The sequence below is a fragment of the Artemia franciscana genome, chromosome 7 (genome assembly GCF_032884065.1).
Source record: "Artemia franciscana chromosome 7, ASM3288406v1, whole genome shotgun sequence".
NCBI lineage: Eukaryota > Metazoa > Arthropoda > Branchiopoda > Anostraca > Artemiidae > Artemia > Artemia franciscana.
The window spans coordinates 25,699,976-25,719,091 of NC_088869.1; the positions used below are offsets into that span (position 1 = coordinate 25,699,976).

Here is a 19,116-nt window from a genome sequence, read left to right on the forward strand (position 1 = left end):
CAAGTTGTCTTCCGGGTCACTTTAAAAGGACATTAGAACTTTTAATTTCCGTTAAAATGAGCCCTATCTTGATATTCTAACACCATTGGGTCGATACGTTTACCCCTAGGAGAAAAAACAACCAAACAAATAAATAAACGCGCATTCGTGATTTTTCTTCTGGTAAAAAATGCAAAATTCCACGTTTTTGGACACAGGAGCTTGAAACCTCTACTGTAGGGTTCTCTGATACACTAAATCTGCTGGTGCTCTTTAAAAGTTCTAGGAAATATTTAGCGTAAAAATCGAGGTACAAAGGAGGGGATGACCCTCTCCCCTCTTATATGTAATACTTTCGGTTGGTTTTAAGTTTTAACGTTGCTCCTTTCTTTAAGTCGAAAAACTTTTTTATTAATATTTAATGCCTGATCGTCTTAAATAATACCGGGAAATATGGCTCCCCTCCATGGGAAAAACCCCTTCTGCTACAAAAAATTCTTCCATGTAAGAACCTTTCCGCGTAGGCCCACTTTCCGCCAAAAAATGCCCCCCCTGAAAAATGTCTGTACTTCCCAGTAACCAATACTATCTGTAAACAGTGGCCAAAGTCCATAGCTTGCAGCCCTTTTATGGCTGGGTAAATTTTGGGGGGTTAAGTCATTCCCAAAGACATAATTATTACATCAAAATGACTGAATCAAATGGCTAAATTTGAATTTTGATTGGGTGACTTCGGGGAAAAGGGGCGTGGGAGGGGGTCTAATTGTCCTCCAATATTTTTGACCATTTAAAAAGGACATTAGAACTGTTGATTTCCAATTGAATGAGCCCTCTCCAGATCTTCTAGGATCACTGAATCCATGTAATCACCCCTGAAAAACAAATAAACAAACAATCTTCTGACGAAAAAAAAGAAGAAAGATCAAAATTCCACATTTTTGTACATAGTAGCTTGAACCTCTATAGGAGAGTTTCTCTGATATCCTGAATCTGATGGTGTATTTTTTTTTAATTTAGGGGTGTTTCCTCATCTTTTCAAAACTTTGGCTCGTAACTTTTGATTGGTAACATTAACTCCATGAATTTTCTGGATAAGCATCAAAATTTGATTCTTTTGGTGTATCGATATCTATCAAGACACTATTTCTTAGAGCTGTGGCTATTATTTAGCCACATGTTCCTTACATTAGAGTTCGTTACGACGAACTGTTTGATAATATTGCTTTTACCATATTAGGTACTGAGTAAATAAATACAATGAAAAAAAGAGCGAAAACCTGTAAATTTTGCTAAAGAAATTAATTGCAACTAAATTCAAGTTCACCACAAATTTGCGATTCAGATTTTTGCAAAGGAGGGCTGCCCCTCGTATGATTTATTTGGTAATTTACGGTCAAGTTTTATTGCCACTATTTATTTTTTTCAAAAATACTAATTATAAAAATAATTTATTTTCGTTTTAATACCATGTCCAGGGCTAACCTAAATGTGAGTGAAGTATCCATGAGGTATTACTGATACTTATATCTAATGACTTTAAGATTTTTCCACTTTATATTAGAAATACAATAGATTGCTGCATTTGTGAGCAACATTCATGTAGAATTCAGGATGAAAAAAAAACTACAGTTTTTTGAAAACATTAACAGTTCAGTTAACTGTTAGTGAAAACACTAACGACAGCTAAGTGATCGTTTTTGTTGATTGTGACCTAGTTCTACTTACTTGATTTCTTGGATCGTTAATTCTAAAATGTAATTCCATGCACATTAATAAAAAGAAAAGAAAAAGAGAAATTTACAAAGGGCTTACAGTGGAGGAGGCAAGCTGCAACAATCCGCGAATGTGAAGTTTTTTCCAAATTCTTCTCCTTCTTCTAAAGTTTGAGGCAGCTTCTGGTTCAAGGTTTCTGGAAGACGCAGTCCCAATATTCCCCCAACAACTGATAAGGCTCCCATAATTACAAGTGGGAGTGTCAGCATTTCTTGACCCTAGAAAGGTCAGCCATGTGAATAAAAAAATATACAAATTTAGGCCTAATTTAAAATAATATAACAAAACTCAACATTTGCTCCAGTGTAAACTGAAGAAATTAATTCCCAGCCAAACGCGTCAGAGCTATAGGAAAGTCAGACAGTCTGTGGTGACAAACTGTAAGTAAGGAGCGACTCTGTAAGTAATTTTGATATCAATAGATACGTCCAAAGAATTGGATTTTTATGCTGACAGCAAATAAATAAGTTTTATTAAATTTCGTGTTACCCTTTAAAGTTACGAGCCTAAACTATGTCTTTGGGGGTAACATTGTTCTGGCGCAGCCAATGGCGAAAGGTCTGTGAATTATAAAATTTGCCCATTGTTTTGACCCTTTTTTTTTGGGGGGGGGGGGGGGGGAATATACAGACATTTTTTGGAGTAGGGATTTTCCTGCTGGGGGTGGATTTCCATAGGTAGAATTTTCCGTGGAAAGGGAAGTTTCTGTGGCTAAAATTTCCAGGGGTGATTTTGCTATGGGGGTATTTGACCGAATTCCTATACAAAATCCTTTTTATTTGTCTTACTTTCTTTTTGCTGACTCAAATTTACATGTAGAGATGTCCTGGGGGAATTGTTCAAGGGAAATTTACCACCGGGCTCAGAATTGTCTGAGGAATTTCCTAGTATGGGGGGGGGGGTATTTTTGCGGAATAAATTCTCCATGGGTGAGTATTCCGCAGCAACAACTGCCCACTGAGGGAGAGGGGTTTCTGAAACAAAAAAATATCCACAGAAAGGGGATTACCAGAGCTTTGAAAAAATGATTAGAAATTAGTCTTTTTCAAATGGAAGTATGCCAAGGAGTATTTTTCAGGTGGAATCATCCGCAAGAAATTTTACTGGGGGGAGAGGAAATTTTCGGCGAGGATGGAATAGTCTGGAGGGAATCTTACGGGAGGAGGAAGTTATTTTACAAGGGAGAACATTTCCATAGAGGAGTCTCCCGTAAAGTAAGGGAATTTTTCATGAAGAGGAACCAGATTTACCGGCATTATTTGAAAAACGATCAGAAATGTAATCAAAAGAATATGTTTTTTCAACAGAAAATAAGGAGAAACATTAAAACTCAAAATGTACATACGCTCTACTGTATATGAGGGGCTTGTTCCCGTCTTCGATACCTTGCTCTTTACGCTAAAGTTTGACTGTTTGTACAACTTTTTAGGAACGACTCCTAAAATACAAAGGCCGTTTAATTAAAATAAGAATCATTTTAAAAATGATAAAAACCTTCTTTGTTGTACCTAGCTTAGAGCTTTTTACTTCATATACTGAACTACTTTTCTGTCTAACCATTCTTCCTAGATATGCTTTTCTTTAAAAGCCTTTATCACACTTAATCAGAGATTGAATTTCGCATCTTTATTTCATGAGTAACTTGCTTTTCGCGGTTGTAATGATTTTAGATGATGCCTATGATATTTTTATGTATTTTCTTTTCATGTTAGCCTAGCTTTAAAGGGCTTGTTTAAGTGTGAAAGATTTTACTTAACATAACCACTTTGTGTAGAATACTGCGTATGATTGTATAAAAATGGCTTTTAAAATAATGCCAATATCACGTGAACATGGGACGTTTTAAATAACTTGTGTCAATTATTCACCCCTCAGTCAAGATTGTATCTGCCCCTTATCTTTTGATTTTGAAAAATATCTTTCTTAGAAAAAGTTTTTTTATTGAACATGCCTTTTCGTGGCATTTTCATTAGAAAACAACAGAAAATTAAGCAAAAACACGGGTTTAAATTTTAACAAATTAATGAACAAAAAATAAACACAAAACAGCACTTTAATTAAAAACAATATTCTGACTATTTTGGCCCCACGTCTGGGAGCTTTTCTCAACGAAAAAAAAACGAAAAGAAGGAAAAAGTAGAAAATTGTTTTTAAAAATAACACACGAAAAACCGGCAACTAAACTCAAGAAGAGAAAAAAGATAAATACGACAACTCACCTTATAAACCAAACTTCTAGCACAGATCTTACAACAAACGAGTAAAACCGAAGCGAATGTCTATAGTGACCCATTGTTTCACTATAGACATTCCCTTTGGTTTTATTCTAATGTTGTAACATCCGTGCTAGAAGTTTTGTTTATAATGTGAGTATTCTTATTTATTTTTCCTTTCTTCGTGTGTTTAGTTGTTGTTGTTTTTTGTTATTTTTTAAAAGCAACTTTTTTGTGTTTTTTCCGTTGAGAAAGGCTCCCGGACGTGGGGCCGAAATATTCGGAATTTTTTTTAATTAAAGTGCTGTTTCGTTTTTATTTTTCGTTCACTACTTTTTTGAAATTAAAACTTTTGTTTGCTAAATTTGTCGTAATTGCAGAGGCAGTGTGACCTAACAAATTATTTGAAACAACGGAAAAAACAAAAATTTGATGCACGTGTAGTGGCCTGCGCCGCAACATGTGCATCGTCTGTTTAAGTGTGCTTGGATTATTTTTTGGTCAAATTTTAATCTTTTTATGTCTTAATTTCAAACTTAGTGCCAATTTTTCGAAACGATAACGGGAAAAAGGCAGTCCAGTTATATAAGTTTTGCAACAATCTTTGAAAAAAAAATACAGGGAAAAGCTGGTCCACGCTTTTTGTTAATTCCACTTTTTGAAAAATCCCCACTATTTCGTTTAAGACAAAAAGAAAAATTGTAGTACGAAAGTAGCACTATTTGGCCATTAATCGTAGCATGTGATACAGTGCTAATTATGAAATAGCCTCTTCGTGCTACAGGTGGCAACCCTGATCATGAACCAAAAACCATAGGCAACTTATAAGAATGGAAGCTAACGCTACTTTCAAAAAATCACCAACAAATTTCAAATTTCAGGGCTTCTTTTTTTTTAAACTGATATCAGTCACTTATTACTACACTAGTGTTGCCAGTTATACTAACATAATTAATTTTGACTAATTATCAAACTAAAATAATGCCAAAAAAAGTCAAACACTAGATAGCGTGCGTTGGTTTTTTTTTACACACTAGTGACAGTGTCCACTCTTCTAACTTACCCAAATTCTTTGTTCTGAACGCTAAACTGCTATTCCTAGTTTTAGGTAATGCCAGGATTTTGAAGTCATAACAAGGCGATTTCCAGGAAATCAACCAGAAGTCCTCAGGTAAAATCCCAATATGAATGACACTTTAGGTGCAGCATAAACTAAAGCGTCGTACTGGTTTGGTATTTTACGGCACAACTCAAGATGAATCAGCCATGTGAATTATGTTGAAGAAACAATTTTATTGCATATTTGATGCTTACCATTATATACATGAGACGCCAGATGAAAACAAGACTTTACGAAATTTCTTCACTTAAATGTCCAATAAACTTGCCAAATCCTGTATTAGTTGCAGAAAATAGTGAAACCGCCACTGGGTACAAAAACAAGCCAAGTCTCTGTTTTGAACTTATTCAGTTCAAAGCCTGAGGTGAAAATCCCCAAATGAATCAGCCAAGTGGGACCGACGTGCCTTTACCTGTTTAAAAAAAGCAATTTCTGCTTGATCTGTAATGTTTGAAATTTTTTTTTGTTTGAAAAAAAGACGTATTTCTGCTTGAACTATAATGTTTGAAAAAAAAAATGTTTTAAAAAAAAGACAAATTCTGCTTGAACTGTAATGTTTGAAAAATCTCTAATTTAAGCAGGGATTCAAAGAGACTCTGAAAATATTTAAACAACTCCTTTTCAAATCCTAATTTTTTTTCTCATTGGAAAGCATAATCAAAGCAGTGATCAGATAACACTGAACAGTTTTTCCTTTCTTTTTTTCTACAGCAGTCAGCGCTATGAATTACTTACTAACTTTCTATTACCAAGATAACCAATCAATTGTTTAGCTAAATGCGGCTTTTAACTTTGTTTTTATAAGAACAGTAAGAAAAAAACTCGCTTTAATAATATCAACAACAGTAACCATTGCCTACCAAAAATTTGAAGAGTATATACAGTTTCTTTGTTCTACTAAGAGGGATATCTAGACCACCTAAACCCTCCAACTGTCTTCACAGTTTACTGTTATAGTACTTACAAGATAGTTAATGAAAGGAATGATAACTAGTCCAATTCCACCGATGTAGGATGAAAACCCAATACCCAATCCTCTAACCTCTGTAGGATACAGCTCCCCAGCAAAGGGGTATAATATTAAGAACGATGCAGAAATGGCAAACTTTGCAACCAGATATAGTGCTAGTGTAGATTGAACTGCACCTAAAAATATTGTAATATGAGTATTTTATTAACGCTGATTATTATATTATATACATATATATATGTATGTGGTTTGAAGACCAAAGACCCAAGAGAATGTGGTTCAAAGAGAGGCGGTTGTTCTCTCGAAATATGCGCTTTTTGTGTTTTTTTTTTCAGTATTTTCATTTGGCCTTTAAGAACTCTATTTTTGAACGTTTTCTTTCTTTATGATATTAAATATATATATTTAGTATTATTATACAATTAGTAACCTATTGTTCTGGTATTAAAAAATTTTCGAATTTAATCCATATTGGAGCGTTAATAATTCACTGCAGGTGATAGATTCTTTAACAATGGTTTCAGCTAAAAGAATTGAGTCTTTCGATTTTGCGACAATGTATACTAATTTATCACTTAATTTAGTGTTTGATAATTTAAAAACTGTTATAAAGAAATCTTTCCTCTTATCTAGTAAAAGGTTCTTAAAAATAGACAGTTGTAATAAAAAAGCCATATGGACAAACTGCTTTAATACTACAGTTAACTTGAGATGTTACAGCTTGGATATGATTTTTGAGTTATTGGAATTTGTTTTATACAATACTTATATAAGATTTGGGGGTGATTTGTACAAGCAAATTATGGGAATTCCCATGGGGGGGAATGCCAGCCCATTTATAGCTGACTTGTTTTTAAGTCAACTAGAATATAAATATATGATGGATAAGAATAATCCAATTAATTTAAAACATGCTTTGTCAAATAATAAAAGATATTTAGATGATATTTTGGTCTTAAATTGTAAGGATTTCATTGATATTTCTAAAAATATATATCCATCAGAGCTTATTCTTGAGCCTAGTCATGGCGCTGGTCATGAAGATCATTTCTTAGATTTAAATATTAATATTTGTGATAATAATAAATTAAGTTTTAAAATGTATAATAAAACGGATGATTTTGATTTTGAAGTGATTAGTTTCCCATTCCCTGAAAGTAATATACACTCAAATATCACATATTCAGCGTTTTTCTCACAGTTACTTCGTTATGCAAGGATTTGTAGTAATTATATTGATTTTAAAAATAGATGTAAAATCTTAAGCCAAAAATTGATATCAAGAGGTTTTTCTGCAAATAAATTAACTTGGCAATTTAAAAAATTTAGTTTTCATTATAACGAACTTTTAAATAAATATCAAAAGAATTATCTAGAAATACTTAAAGAAATTTTTAACTAATTTCGGAGGTTCGAGAAATGTTGTCACAGCGCCATTTATTTTGAATTGTGTTTCTAATTGAGCGGATTTTTTTTAAAAATTAGCCACATGGTAAAGATGAATTCTATAATTGTTTAGTTCATTCAGGTTTTTTGCAATGTGTTAATATTTGTGATTTGGTAAAATTTATAATATTTAGTTTACCTATTGTTGCTAAGGGGAGGGATATATTAACAAGATAAGCTTGTTTTGGTTTTACTTGGTTGTTTTACATTTGCTGTTTTTTTTTCATAGGCATGTATTTTGGGGGTGATACCTGACGCGGGGATGCCATGGGTATTCTGTGGTAGCCACAACACTGTGCTGGGTAGAGAATTTAGAGTGGCGAAACCCTATATAGGCCAGTGTATTCTCCTGATGAGCCCTTATGTTGGGTGTTGCCTCTGAATTATTTGTCTATATTATTTTTTCTATTGTTCGGTAAATGACGACTTATACTTATTGACGACATGACTGCCTGTCCATGGATTATTCTTTATGGTTGATTGTGTGTGGCTATGCTGTTTGACCTATGTGATTGTATGGATGAGTAGGGTTAAGGCCTCATTCAAGTGCTGGTCTATATTAATCACTAATTTAGGAAAACAGTCTTCCTTTTCTCCTTCTGTCTCTTTTTTTTTTTTTTTTTTTTTTTTTTTTTGTGTTTGTGCTGTAGCATTGGTGATTTCTCTTTTCATGATATATATTTAGTATTATATTTTATTTATTAACAAGTATTTCTTTGACACAAAAATTGAATTCATTTCAATTAGTGTCATTTGGGCCTAAATACAAACCCCTATTTTTAAAGGGAAATAAAAATTTGTTACACACCCTGTCTGTGAAGGTTGAAGAGACCTGACTAGTTTCAGCATTATTCATTGATTTAATGCGGCAACAAGCTTAGAAACAAATCTGGTTGTATTCGTTCATAATGTCCTGTTTTGTAGTTATCGAAATTTTATCATTTTGGTTGCATTAAAAGGTAACACGAAAAGATTCTTTTAATAAAGCGGTGAACTAAGGAACGTGTATATTAAAGGGTGTGTAGAGGACGAATGAAAATTGATATAAATAACAGTGGAATTCTATACGTTTAACCCCCCTCCTTCCCGGAAATTAGGAGTTGCCCAAGTTTTTAATTTTATTTGAGTTGTGATTTTTTTAGTTTTGTTAAGAAGATAAAGGAAAGTGAAAAAGTGTAATCTATCCTATACACTATAAGTGTCTTAAAACGTAGAAAAAAAATAATCGCAGATCCACTTTTATTGAATCTTTGTTGACTTAAACACACTGATAGATAAATTTGACCTAAATTAGGAATTTACTTCTTTTTTCTTAAATTCAGGAAATTAGATTTAGTTGATAGCATTTTATCACTAGAGCTATGATTACGCGAACATTAACGTATGATAATGATTGTTTCACCATTTTAGTCTTTGAGTATCCCCGATTTGGAATAACTTTCATTATAATCTGACTTCATATGTTTATCGCGCATGAAAATAAAGGTTAATAGGTTATACGTTTATACGTTCAGACTGAAACATTTACGCTTGAAATGATATATCTCAAAAATGTCAAAAAAGACAGCAAAAGTGTCATATATTCTTGGTGGACTACAGAAACCTTGTATATGCACTTCTGTCGGTATTGGACATTGCGTTAACTCATTCCTATGTTTTAGCTCATATTCTTTTAGCTCGTACTTTTAAATATATATTTTTTTCATACAAATAGGTCAAAGAATTACTGTAATAGGAACCATACGTCAACGTTGTTGGCCCCTGAAAGCGCGCTATGAGAATTTTGAACCCCCTGGACAATTGACAAAATGCAGATTCACCATTCATCATTGATATTTCTATTCTTTCACCTAATTCTGGCTTATGGTAGTATAATTCTGTCAAATCATTGCATGGCGGAGTCAATAAATTACTTTGATTTGATCTACTCACGGAGATCATTCTAAATTGATGTGAAATACTGAACAAGGCTTTATCTTAATTTCTCAGTATTTTAATTTTTTTACAGCTATTACGGACGAAATATGCGTCCATATCTTTGTAAAGCAGTATTTACGGATAAACCTCTTAGTTGGAGGGGATTGGATATGTGTTTAGGAGACAGTAAATAGAATAGCACATACTGTTTCGAATTAAGAAGCTGGATGACTATTAGAGATGTAACAGTTGGCTCTAACACTATTTTGGATCCTTTTTGAGTAGACATACTGAAATATTCTTAACCTCACTACAAAGAGGCCAGACATATTTAGGAATAAATCATACAGAAGTTGTATGGAATGACAATTATTTCAGTTTTTCGTATTGTGTCACTGTGACCGTTACTGAGAAGGGCCGTAGGTTAAACGACCAAAATGTTGGTGTATATTTGTCTACGTTTTATTGTTTGAAAATTAATGATCATCAGTAACTTGAAGAAAAGATAGTTATGGAGACAAGGACGACATGGGAATGTAGAATTACTTCTAGATGCACTGTTTGTGTGAAACCGGTTTACTGTTTAGAGGCTTTCTATACATAGCCGACTTGCCTATTGCAAAAAAAGCAGAAACAAAAGATAAGAAGGGAAACAGTCCCCTATTAATGCTTTTTCTGTGGAAATTCATTTTATTTTTTAACACGAGTTATTTTATCGCCAAACCTGTTAGTAACTCAAAATTACCTACGACTGCCATACCCTCTATGTGTACCGTTTGTAATTCCTCGAGTTGAGCAACATTCGACTTTCGAGATTAAAATCTGTCATTGATCAATGAGAGCGATAAATTCAGGAATTATCTTTTGAAAATATAAAAGTTAGAAGCATGGAATGATAGTTTCCATGACTGTTTGGATTTTTCTCTTTGGTAAAAGATACAAATGCCTAGTATTAACCAGCAGTAGTTAGGAAGAAATTATTTAAACTTTTCATTTCTATAGTACAAGTGAGATATTAAAATTAAAGAAATTAATGCCATACATGTGTATTATGTGAAAAACAGGTATTATGTGAAAAACGATCAGAAATTAAATACAAAAAGAAAGATTTTTCAACTGAAAGTAAGGAGCAACATTAAAACTCAAAACTAACTAAAATTATTCCTTGTATTCCTTGTATTTAAAACAGAATTAATTAAACAAAATTAACTACGGTACGGCTTGGATATGATTTATATATTTGGTCTGATTTACATCTAATAACTATAGTAATATTTTGTTTAAGCCATTAAAGGAGCTTCTTGGCGGGGTATATGTGCGAACTTTACAAGTAAATACGCTTCCCTTCACAAGGAAAAGGTAGATCATCAGTATAATAATTAACGTTATGCTCGATAAAAAGAAATGAGGTGGACAAATGTATTTTGTATTAAGTTTTTTTTTTAAGAACTTTATACAGATTTAGCTTGATTTAAAAGAAAATGGCTTTGAATGTATTCAACTTTTAAACTAATCTCAGTTTTAGGATTGTCATAGATTTAAAGCTGCCTCAGTTTTCCTATTAAATTGTAAATCATGTAGTTTAAAGTGAAATAGGGGCATTAAATATATACCATGTAATTAAATAGGAATACAAGCAAAAGATATCCTAAAGCAGAATAATATAAAGCTCTAAGGCACATGACAAAGAGAAGCCTATAAGGTTCAAACATAGCTTTGTGTCTCTGCTGTACAACTAGTTGGTTTTAAGGTTGTAGGTTTGAAATAATGCGGTGTAATACAAAATAAGAAATTTGAGCAACAGTATTTTTCTACTTCATAACACTCAATATCAGTAGTAAACCAACCCTCGGGCATCAAGACAGTAGCTATACAGGCCGTTCCTCCAAGTCCAAGAAGTAAACACAAAGGCCAGCGTCTCCCCCATCTAAAATCAAATTCGATAAATTGCGTCGTTTCATATTAACAGTACCAAACTCTGCCGTGCCATACAAAGTAAGTAAGCCTATACAAACTAGTAATAATGTGTATATATGTAAAATGGGCTTAGCCTAATTATTAACAAAACTAACTTAATCCTAAAGTGTAGGGTTGTTTCAATCCTAAATTGGGTTGTTTCATATTAACAGTGCCATACTCTACCGTGCCATACAAAGTAAATAAGCCTATGCAAAATAGTAATAATGTGTATACATGTAAAATGGTCTTAGCCTAATTACTAACAAAATTAAGATAATCCCAAAGTGTTGTGTTGTTTCAATCCTAAATTGGGTTATTTCATATTAACAATACCAGACTCTACCGTACCATCCAAAGTAAGTAGGCCTATACAAATCAGTAATAATGGTTACATATGCAAAAAGGTCTTAGCCTAATTATTAACAAAAATAACATAATCCTGAAGTGTAGGCCTACATTAGAAAAAAGAAATATGCGCTGTGTTCTTAATTGAAAAAGCACGGTCAATTATATAAAACTAATCTCCTGCAGCTTATATCTGATTCATAACTGCTATCATTTTAATGCTTTGAATTTGAGGGCAGTTTCAAATTGGCATATCATAGTTTTGACAATTCTTTGAAATTTTGATATTTTTGTTTTACGATTCTAAGTTTTGACAATTCTTTGAAAGAATTGTCAATAGTTTTGACAATTCTTTGAAATTTTGATATTTTTTGTTTTACAATTCTTAGTTTTGACAATTCTTTGAAATTTTGATATTTTTTGTTTTACAATTCTTAGTTTTGACAATTCTTTGAAAGAATTGACAATAGTTTTGACAATTCTTTGAAATTTTGATACTTTTTGTTTTACAATTCTTAGTTTTGACAATTCTTTACAATAATTGTCAATAGTTTTGACAATTCTTTGAAATTTTGATATTTTTTGTTTTACAATTCTCAGTTTTGACAATGCTTTGAAAGAATTGTCAATAGTTTTGACAATTCTTCGAAATTTTGATATTTTTGTTTTACAATTCTTAGTTTTGACAATTCTTTGAAAGAATTGTCAATAGTTTTAACAATTCTTTGAAATTTTGATATTTTTCAGCCAATTCAAATATTTTGTGTGTGTCTTTCCTCTTGAATCGAGTGGTTATCTGCTCTCAAACTTGACATACTGTTGCATTTTATAGTTTAGCTGGGGCTAGACGCCAAGAATAGTGCATGTCGCTAAAATACAAAATGTTTATTTACGCATTGAGCCTAATGTAAACCGTTAAAAAAAGGTTAATATTCGAAATTCTAAGCCTAATTTTCCGGAATAATGATAAGAGGGCTTGAATACTTTCACTTTTGGAAAAACAGAAAAAAACATGTAAGTTAGCTCTCTTATAGCATATCTTATTTATTACTTTAAAGATTTTTTATTTGTCTATGGGGTGAATATATCGTTAAAATTAGATTTGTGTGATCTAAAAATGAAAATAACCTTGACTTCTTGGACTACATTTTTTTAGGATTAGATAGGAGCTCGAAACTTCTGCAATAGGGTTCTCTGTTACGCTGAATCTGATGGTGTGATTTTCGTAAAAGATTTTATGACTAAAGGGGTGTTTTCCCCTATTTTCTAAAATAAGGCAAACTTTCTCAGGCTCGTGACTTTTGATGGGTAAGTCTAAACTTAATGAAACTTATATATTACAATCAGCATTAAAATGCGATTCTTTTGATGTAACTATTGTTATAAAAATTCAGTTTTTTAGAGTTTTGGTTACTATTGAGCCAAGTCGCTCCTTATTACAGTTAGTTACCACGAACTGTTTGATATAGGATAAGTCAAAGTATTGCAAAAGATTGTGAAACTTTATATTGTGACATATTTTCCACATTGAAATAGCGACCATATTTTAAATTTGAAAGTATTCAAAAAATAAAATTAAAATTATTAACTTAATAGCTGTTGGTGTGGCGCTTCGCGCCCCCCAAGCCCCCCACGCGTAAAGTAACGCGCGTAACGCGTCAGTCATTACGCGTCATATTAGTTACGCGCCACTGTAGTTGTGTCCCTGTGTCCCACCTGTGAATATATATATATATATATATATATATATATATATATATATATATATATATATATATATATATATATATATATATATATATATATATATATATATATATATATATATATATATATATATATATATATATATATATATATATATATATATATATATATATATATATATATATATATATATATATGTGTACTAGCTGGTGTCTCACCAACACCTAGTTGGTAGGGGCGCTTCGCGCCCACCCCCCCCCCCCCCCCCCCAAGCCCCCCCGCGTGCGTGTCGTCACGCGCCATATTAGTTACGCGCTATTGTAGTTGTGTCCCTGTGTCCCACCTGTGAATATAGACAGATATATATATGTTTTTAACTACGTAAAACTTGCGAATATACAATATTCTTCGCTGTCCCATTGTCTGTGCATATAAATAGATTGTCAGGTTTACCGACTCTTGAACATGCAACATATAATTGTCCATGGGAAAACAATCCGTATTCAGATCTATACCGCATTTTTCTAATGATTGCCCTTGGGCTTTGTTGATGGTAATTGCTAATCGAATATTCCCTGTGTCCCCGTCGTCATTTATATATCCCCCATTTGCCCTCCGGCGTCCCCGTCGTAGTTGTGTCCCTGTGTCCCGGTCGTCATTTATATTCCCTGTGTCCCGGTCGTCATTTGTGTCCCGGTGTCTCGGTCTGTAATTTCTCTTTGAGTGTCCCGGTCATCATTTATATTCCCTGTGTCCCGCTTGTCATTTGTGTCCCGGTCTGTAATTTCTCTTTGAGTGTCCCGGTCGTCATTTATATTCCTTGTGTCCTGGTGTCCCGGTCTGTAACATACGACAATAGATCAATTGTGTTGTAACTTTGTTCAGGATCCCATTCAACACATGTAGAAATAGAAGCAGTACGATTAGGTGAAGGCATTCCCAAATGCTTGAGAAGTTTGTTTGCAATAGATAAGCACAAATCTTCAATCATAACTAAAGTGCAGTTATAAATTTCTGTTGTAAAGTCCAAGGTCATATCTGACCTTTCTAGCCGTATTCGGTGGAATATATTCTCGGCCATTTGCGATTTGTATTTCTCCCATAACTCTGTAGGAGATGAAGGAGAGCAACTTTTGCCGGAAGACACGGGCCGTAATGTCATGTCTATGAACCGGCGATTGTCCAGGATGTAAAAGCTGTTGTATCTAATCCCAAGATGGATTATATGTAAATGTAATAAAAGTAGAATCATTAATCTATAGGCATAATATTTCATTGCGCTGCATTTCTTATCCATTTCTTTGTTAGTGGCTGGATTTATCAATTTAATGTTAAAGTGATAGCCGTCGGCTCCATCCCAAAAAATGATAGGAGATTGTAGGGCATCGTAGCATCGATGAGTTTAAGCAATTCTTGTCAACTGATTGTTTCGCCTATAAAGATAAAAAAATTATTTGCTCAAAATACAGAGCAAATTTGACACTTCAAACAAGCAACATTTTTAAAGCTACTTCATAAATTTTAGTTATTTTTGCAAATTATTGAGTGGTAACTACCCTCCCCCTTTACCCCTCCTTTCACACTAGGTCAACACAAGACTCTACGTATAGAATCATATTCATCGTAGTCTAAAATCTTCGCAGTCCTTATAAAAAGGAAAAAAAAATTCAATGGAATGGTGATTCATCATTTCACACTAGGTCAACGCAAGACTCTACGTATAAAATCATATTCATCGTAGTCTAAAATCATCGCAGTCCTTATAAGAAAAGGATATAAAAAAATCCAGTGGAATGGTGATTCACACATTGTTCAAGTGTGAAAGGCTTTTTAGTAAAAGCTATATGATTATTTGCAAAGTTTATTAATTGCTACTCCAGAACCTCCATTTTGTTGCTTCTCTGTTCACTTTTCCATAAGGTAACATAAGCTTACGGAACATAAAGACTCAGGTCTAATTGACACAACCTACGTAACGAAAAAAATTAACTTTATAAGATTACATAACATAAAGTCTTAAGCTGCACAAGTGTGGAAAAGCTATTGAGGAAAAGGGACATTACTACAATAGGCCTTCGATACTGAAAACAATACTGTATCACACTTGAATAATGAAATACCAGCATTAGTAAAAGTCAAGGTAAAAAAAAGTAAGAAAAACAAGAAAATAACCAACCTATCCATTACAGCCCAACACAAGAAATATCCTGGTACCTCAACCACACAGGACAGAAAGAAAGAAAGGTACTCGTTACTTCCCATTGCAGGACTGTAGTAACTAAGTCCAACATAAACTGTTTCATTGGCAAGCCTATAAAAAATAAAATAACAGAGGCAAAGCCAACATTAAATTGTTGTATCTTGATTTTCCTTAAATTTTATGTTTTGCACAGAACTCTTGAAAGCGAGGGGAATAATAAAAAGAAATTAACCATTGTGTAACACCTGCTCAATTTATTTCGTTTTAAATATACCAAAAGCGTACTTTTTATATTATTAAATTAAAAAAAAAAGTTTTTTCAACTGAAAGTAAGGGCAACATTTAAAATTAGAACGAACATAAATTATTACATATATAAAGGGGATCCCCCCTCCTTAACACCTCCTCTTTACGCTAAAGTTTATTTTAGTACTTTTAAAAAAGCTTCTTATTGTTCTAATTAAACAACCCTTGTGTTTCAAGGGTTGTTCTAAAAGAGATGGGACAAAATTCGAAGTTTAGCGTAAATAGCGTGGTGTTGGGGAGGGGACAATCCCCTTCTTATACGTAATAATTTCTATTCGTTTTAAGTTTTAATACTGCTTCTTACTTTCAGTTGAAAAAACTTATTTTTTCATTTAATTTCTGATGATTTTTTAAATAATGCCAAGAAATCTGGCCCCACCTCCACGGAGAAATCCCCCCACACAAGTATCCTCTAGAGAAACCAATCCCAGTGAATATTTACCCCGGTCAATTACCCTTAACAAATATAGGCGTAAAATAGAGACGGAAAAGAGAAAGCGAGAGTAGTATCCTCTCAATCTATTTAACAATACCCATAAAGGTATACTGTAAGAGTTGTTTTTCCGTCAATGCATTACTATGCGCCTGGATATTACTTAATACTATAGCAAATTGGTTGTTACGCAATAGGATATTGTTTACCTTGACATACTTTACGCATAAGAAAATATACTGTAGAAAGGGACATTTCTCAGGTTTCAAATATTTCTGTTTTAAGTGATAGATATATTGAACTTTTATATAGGCTGTGATCGAAAGAAATAAAAGCAGATTGCTTCCACTTTGCACATAGAAAAATATAATGTAGAAAGGAGCATTGCTCAGATTTCAAATAATTCTGTTTTAAGTTGTACGTATATTGAACTTTTACATAGGCTGTGATCGAAAGAAATAAAGGCGGTTTACTTCCACTTGGCGCGTAAGAAAATATACTGTAGAAAGGGACATTTCTCCTTTCAGTAGAAAAGTTTCAAATAATTATGTTTTAAGTGGTACGTATATTGAACTTTTATATAGGCTGTGATTGACTTAATGACTACAGATGTGCATAGGCTACAAGATGCCTTAAATGCATCAGTTAAATGTACTGAAGATTCATTGTGAAAGAAGAAATCTACAAGATGAAGATAAAGACTTTTATTGTATATATAAGTTCTGTTAATAAACAAATTTACAAACATTATTAAAATACTTTATTCTTAGGGCACTGAAGTCAATATTATACAGCTAGGAAAGAGTATTTTCCGCTATGCATTCTATCGAGCATTGTCTACATAAATGCTGAGAAATTCACCTTAAGTATACCCACAAAATCAAAAATATAATAAATGAAATACACAGCTTTTGATCGATATATCTAGATTTGTTAAAGGGAGGGGGTGAGTTATAAGAGGTAAATTCAAGGAGACACAAGACATATGACTCAATTCCATACTTTGTTCGTTTTTTCGGTATTATTTTCTGGCACTTCCCGACATGTGTCCCTCTATGACTAGCCCGTGGCACCATCTGACACCCCTTATCATTCCTAAAGCATTTTCAGTCATTTTCTGGATAAAATATTTTTTAATCCGTTGATTTGTGGCAGCATTGATTTGCGTATTGTCTTTGAATTTCAAGCATCAACTTACTTCACACCCACCGTGGTAATTTGTGGCTGCCCATTGTGGCACAAATTATCATCCCTAAAGCATTCTTCAGCCATTCTCCTACAAAAATAACCATATAATGTAAAATTGATCATTTTTTTATTTCAACAGCGGGACTTCCCATTTCATTGTTAGATCGTGATACACCATAGCGATTTGCGCCACACTGGCACTCTCTGGCTGCTTCGTTGCACCTTCTGGCACAAAGTATCATTCCTTAGGAATTTTTAGACATTTTTCCACAAAAAATAACCCTATAAACCGCATAAACTAAAATAGACCGTTTAAGCTTAAGTGAAACTTCCCACGGTCCCTCCGGCCCCAGTTCCAGTTTCGACACTCTTTCCGTCAAATCTGCCAACAATTCCACAGTTCCGGTTTTGTCAGTCTCAGATCCTCCATTTCTGCTCCATGATTCCATAGTTCTGATTCCACCTATTCCACTCCGACTTCCAGCGGTTCCAGGAGTTTTTTGTGTGGCTGCCTCCGTGGTAGTCTATGAAGTATGAAACAAGCATTAATAGAGATCTTATTGGAAAGGTATACGTATGTTGTCATGGCAGTGAGGGTTTAAGTTTCTTTGGATTGCCCAAGAATTGTCATCATCAATAAGGTGGATATGTGAGAGCAACATTTTCATAGATGATAGTGTTAAAAAAATGCAATCATAGAATTTTTAGTAAATGACATTGGCCAGAATCTTGCTTATGATGATGGTAACACATTACCCGTTGATACATCCTATCGCCATCTTTCTGGTATTAGTATTCAAAAGAAGACAAGCCTACTTCAAGCACCAACGTCATAACGTTCATCTTATCTATGAGCCGAAAGTGCAAACTATGTGAAAATAATATCAAAAGCATTACAAATTATCGCGTTTCCGTCTGTTTGTTTCGCATTTTTCAGACACAATTTTTTTTACGCTATCTTTGCTTAGACAATAATTGCAAAGATGTGACTAAAATCAACATTACCAGAGTACTAACCTATCCTGCAAAGGATAGCCTAAAAAAAATAAGATAAAATGAAAATGTACCAAAAAACTAGATTTTAACAAATAATTATAAAAATAGTGTAATACAAGTTTTTGAAAACACTTTCCACTTGGGCTTAGGAAAAGAGTTTTCTGGCTTCTTGCAACACTGCAAAAAGTGTGAGCTCCCTATCAAGAAACGGAGTAAGTTATATAAAAAGCTGTATATAATTCTATAGAACTTGCTCAAAAAACATGTTTCAAATATTCATAAAGCTTAATTTAAAATAGGGTACGGGAAATTAGGCAATAATAATAATGAAATAATAATAATGAAATTTTAATACTTCACTAGTTTTGTCTGCAATTTAATTTTCTGCCAAATACCAATTAAATTTTTAGCATAAATAATATGGATGATTTAGTAATCTGAACAGACTATTTCGTGGTATTTCCTTTTATTTAATTTGTATGTGTTTTATAAACATAATTTTATCTTTTCTTTTCTTGTGCAGTCCTTGTGCACGAATGATTGAAATCGTTATAATACATAGTC

General features: G+C 33.1%; 1 protein-coding gene across 1 annotated transcript in view; it reads right to left on the bottom strand.

Annotated features, from left to right (window-relative positions):
* The window catches only part of LOC136029069 (carcinine transporter-like), a 65,466-nt gene that overhangs the window by 1,523 nt on the left and 44,827 nt on the right, over positions 1–19,116 (bottom strand). The window contains exons 9-12 of the mRNA XM_065707109.1: positions 15,606–15,740; positions 11,266–11,345; positions 6,050–6,231; positions 1,792–1,970 (exon numbers count right to left, since the gene is read on the bottom strand). Of these exons, the coding sequence (XP_065563181.1) occupies positions 1,792–1,970; positions 6,050–6,231; positions 11,266–11,345; positions 15,606–15,740 (576 nt within the window). The remainder of the gene's footprint in view (positions 1–1,791; positions 1,971–6,049; positions 6,232–11,265; positions 11,346–15,605; positions 15,741–19,116) is intronic.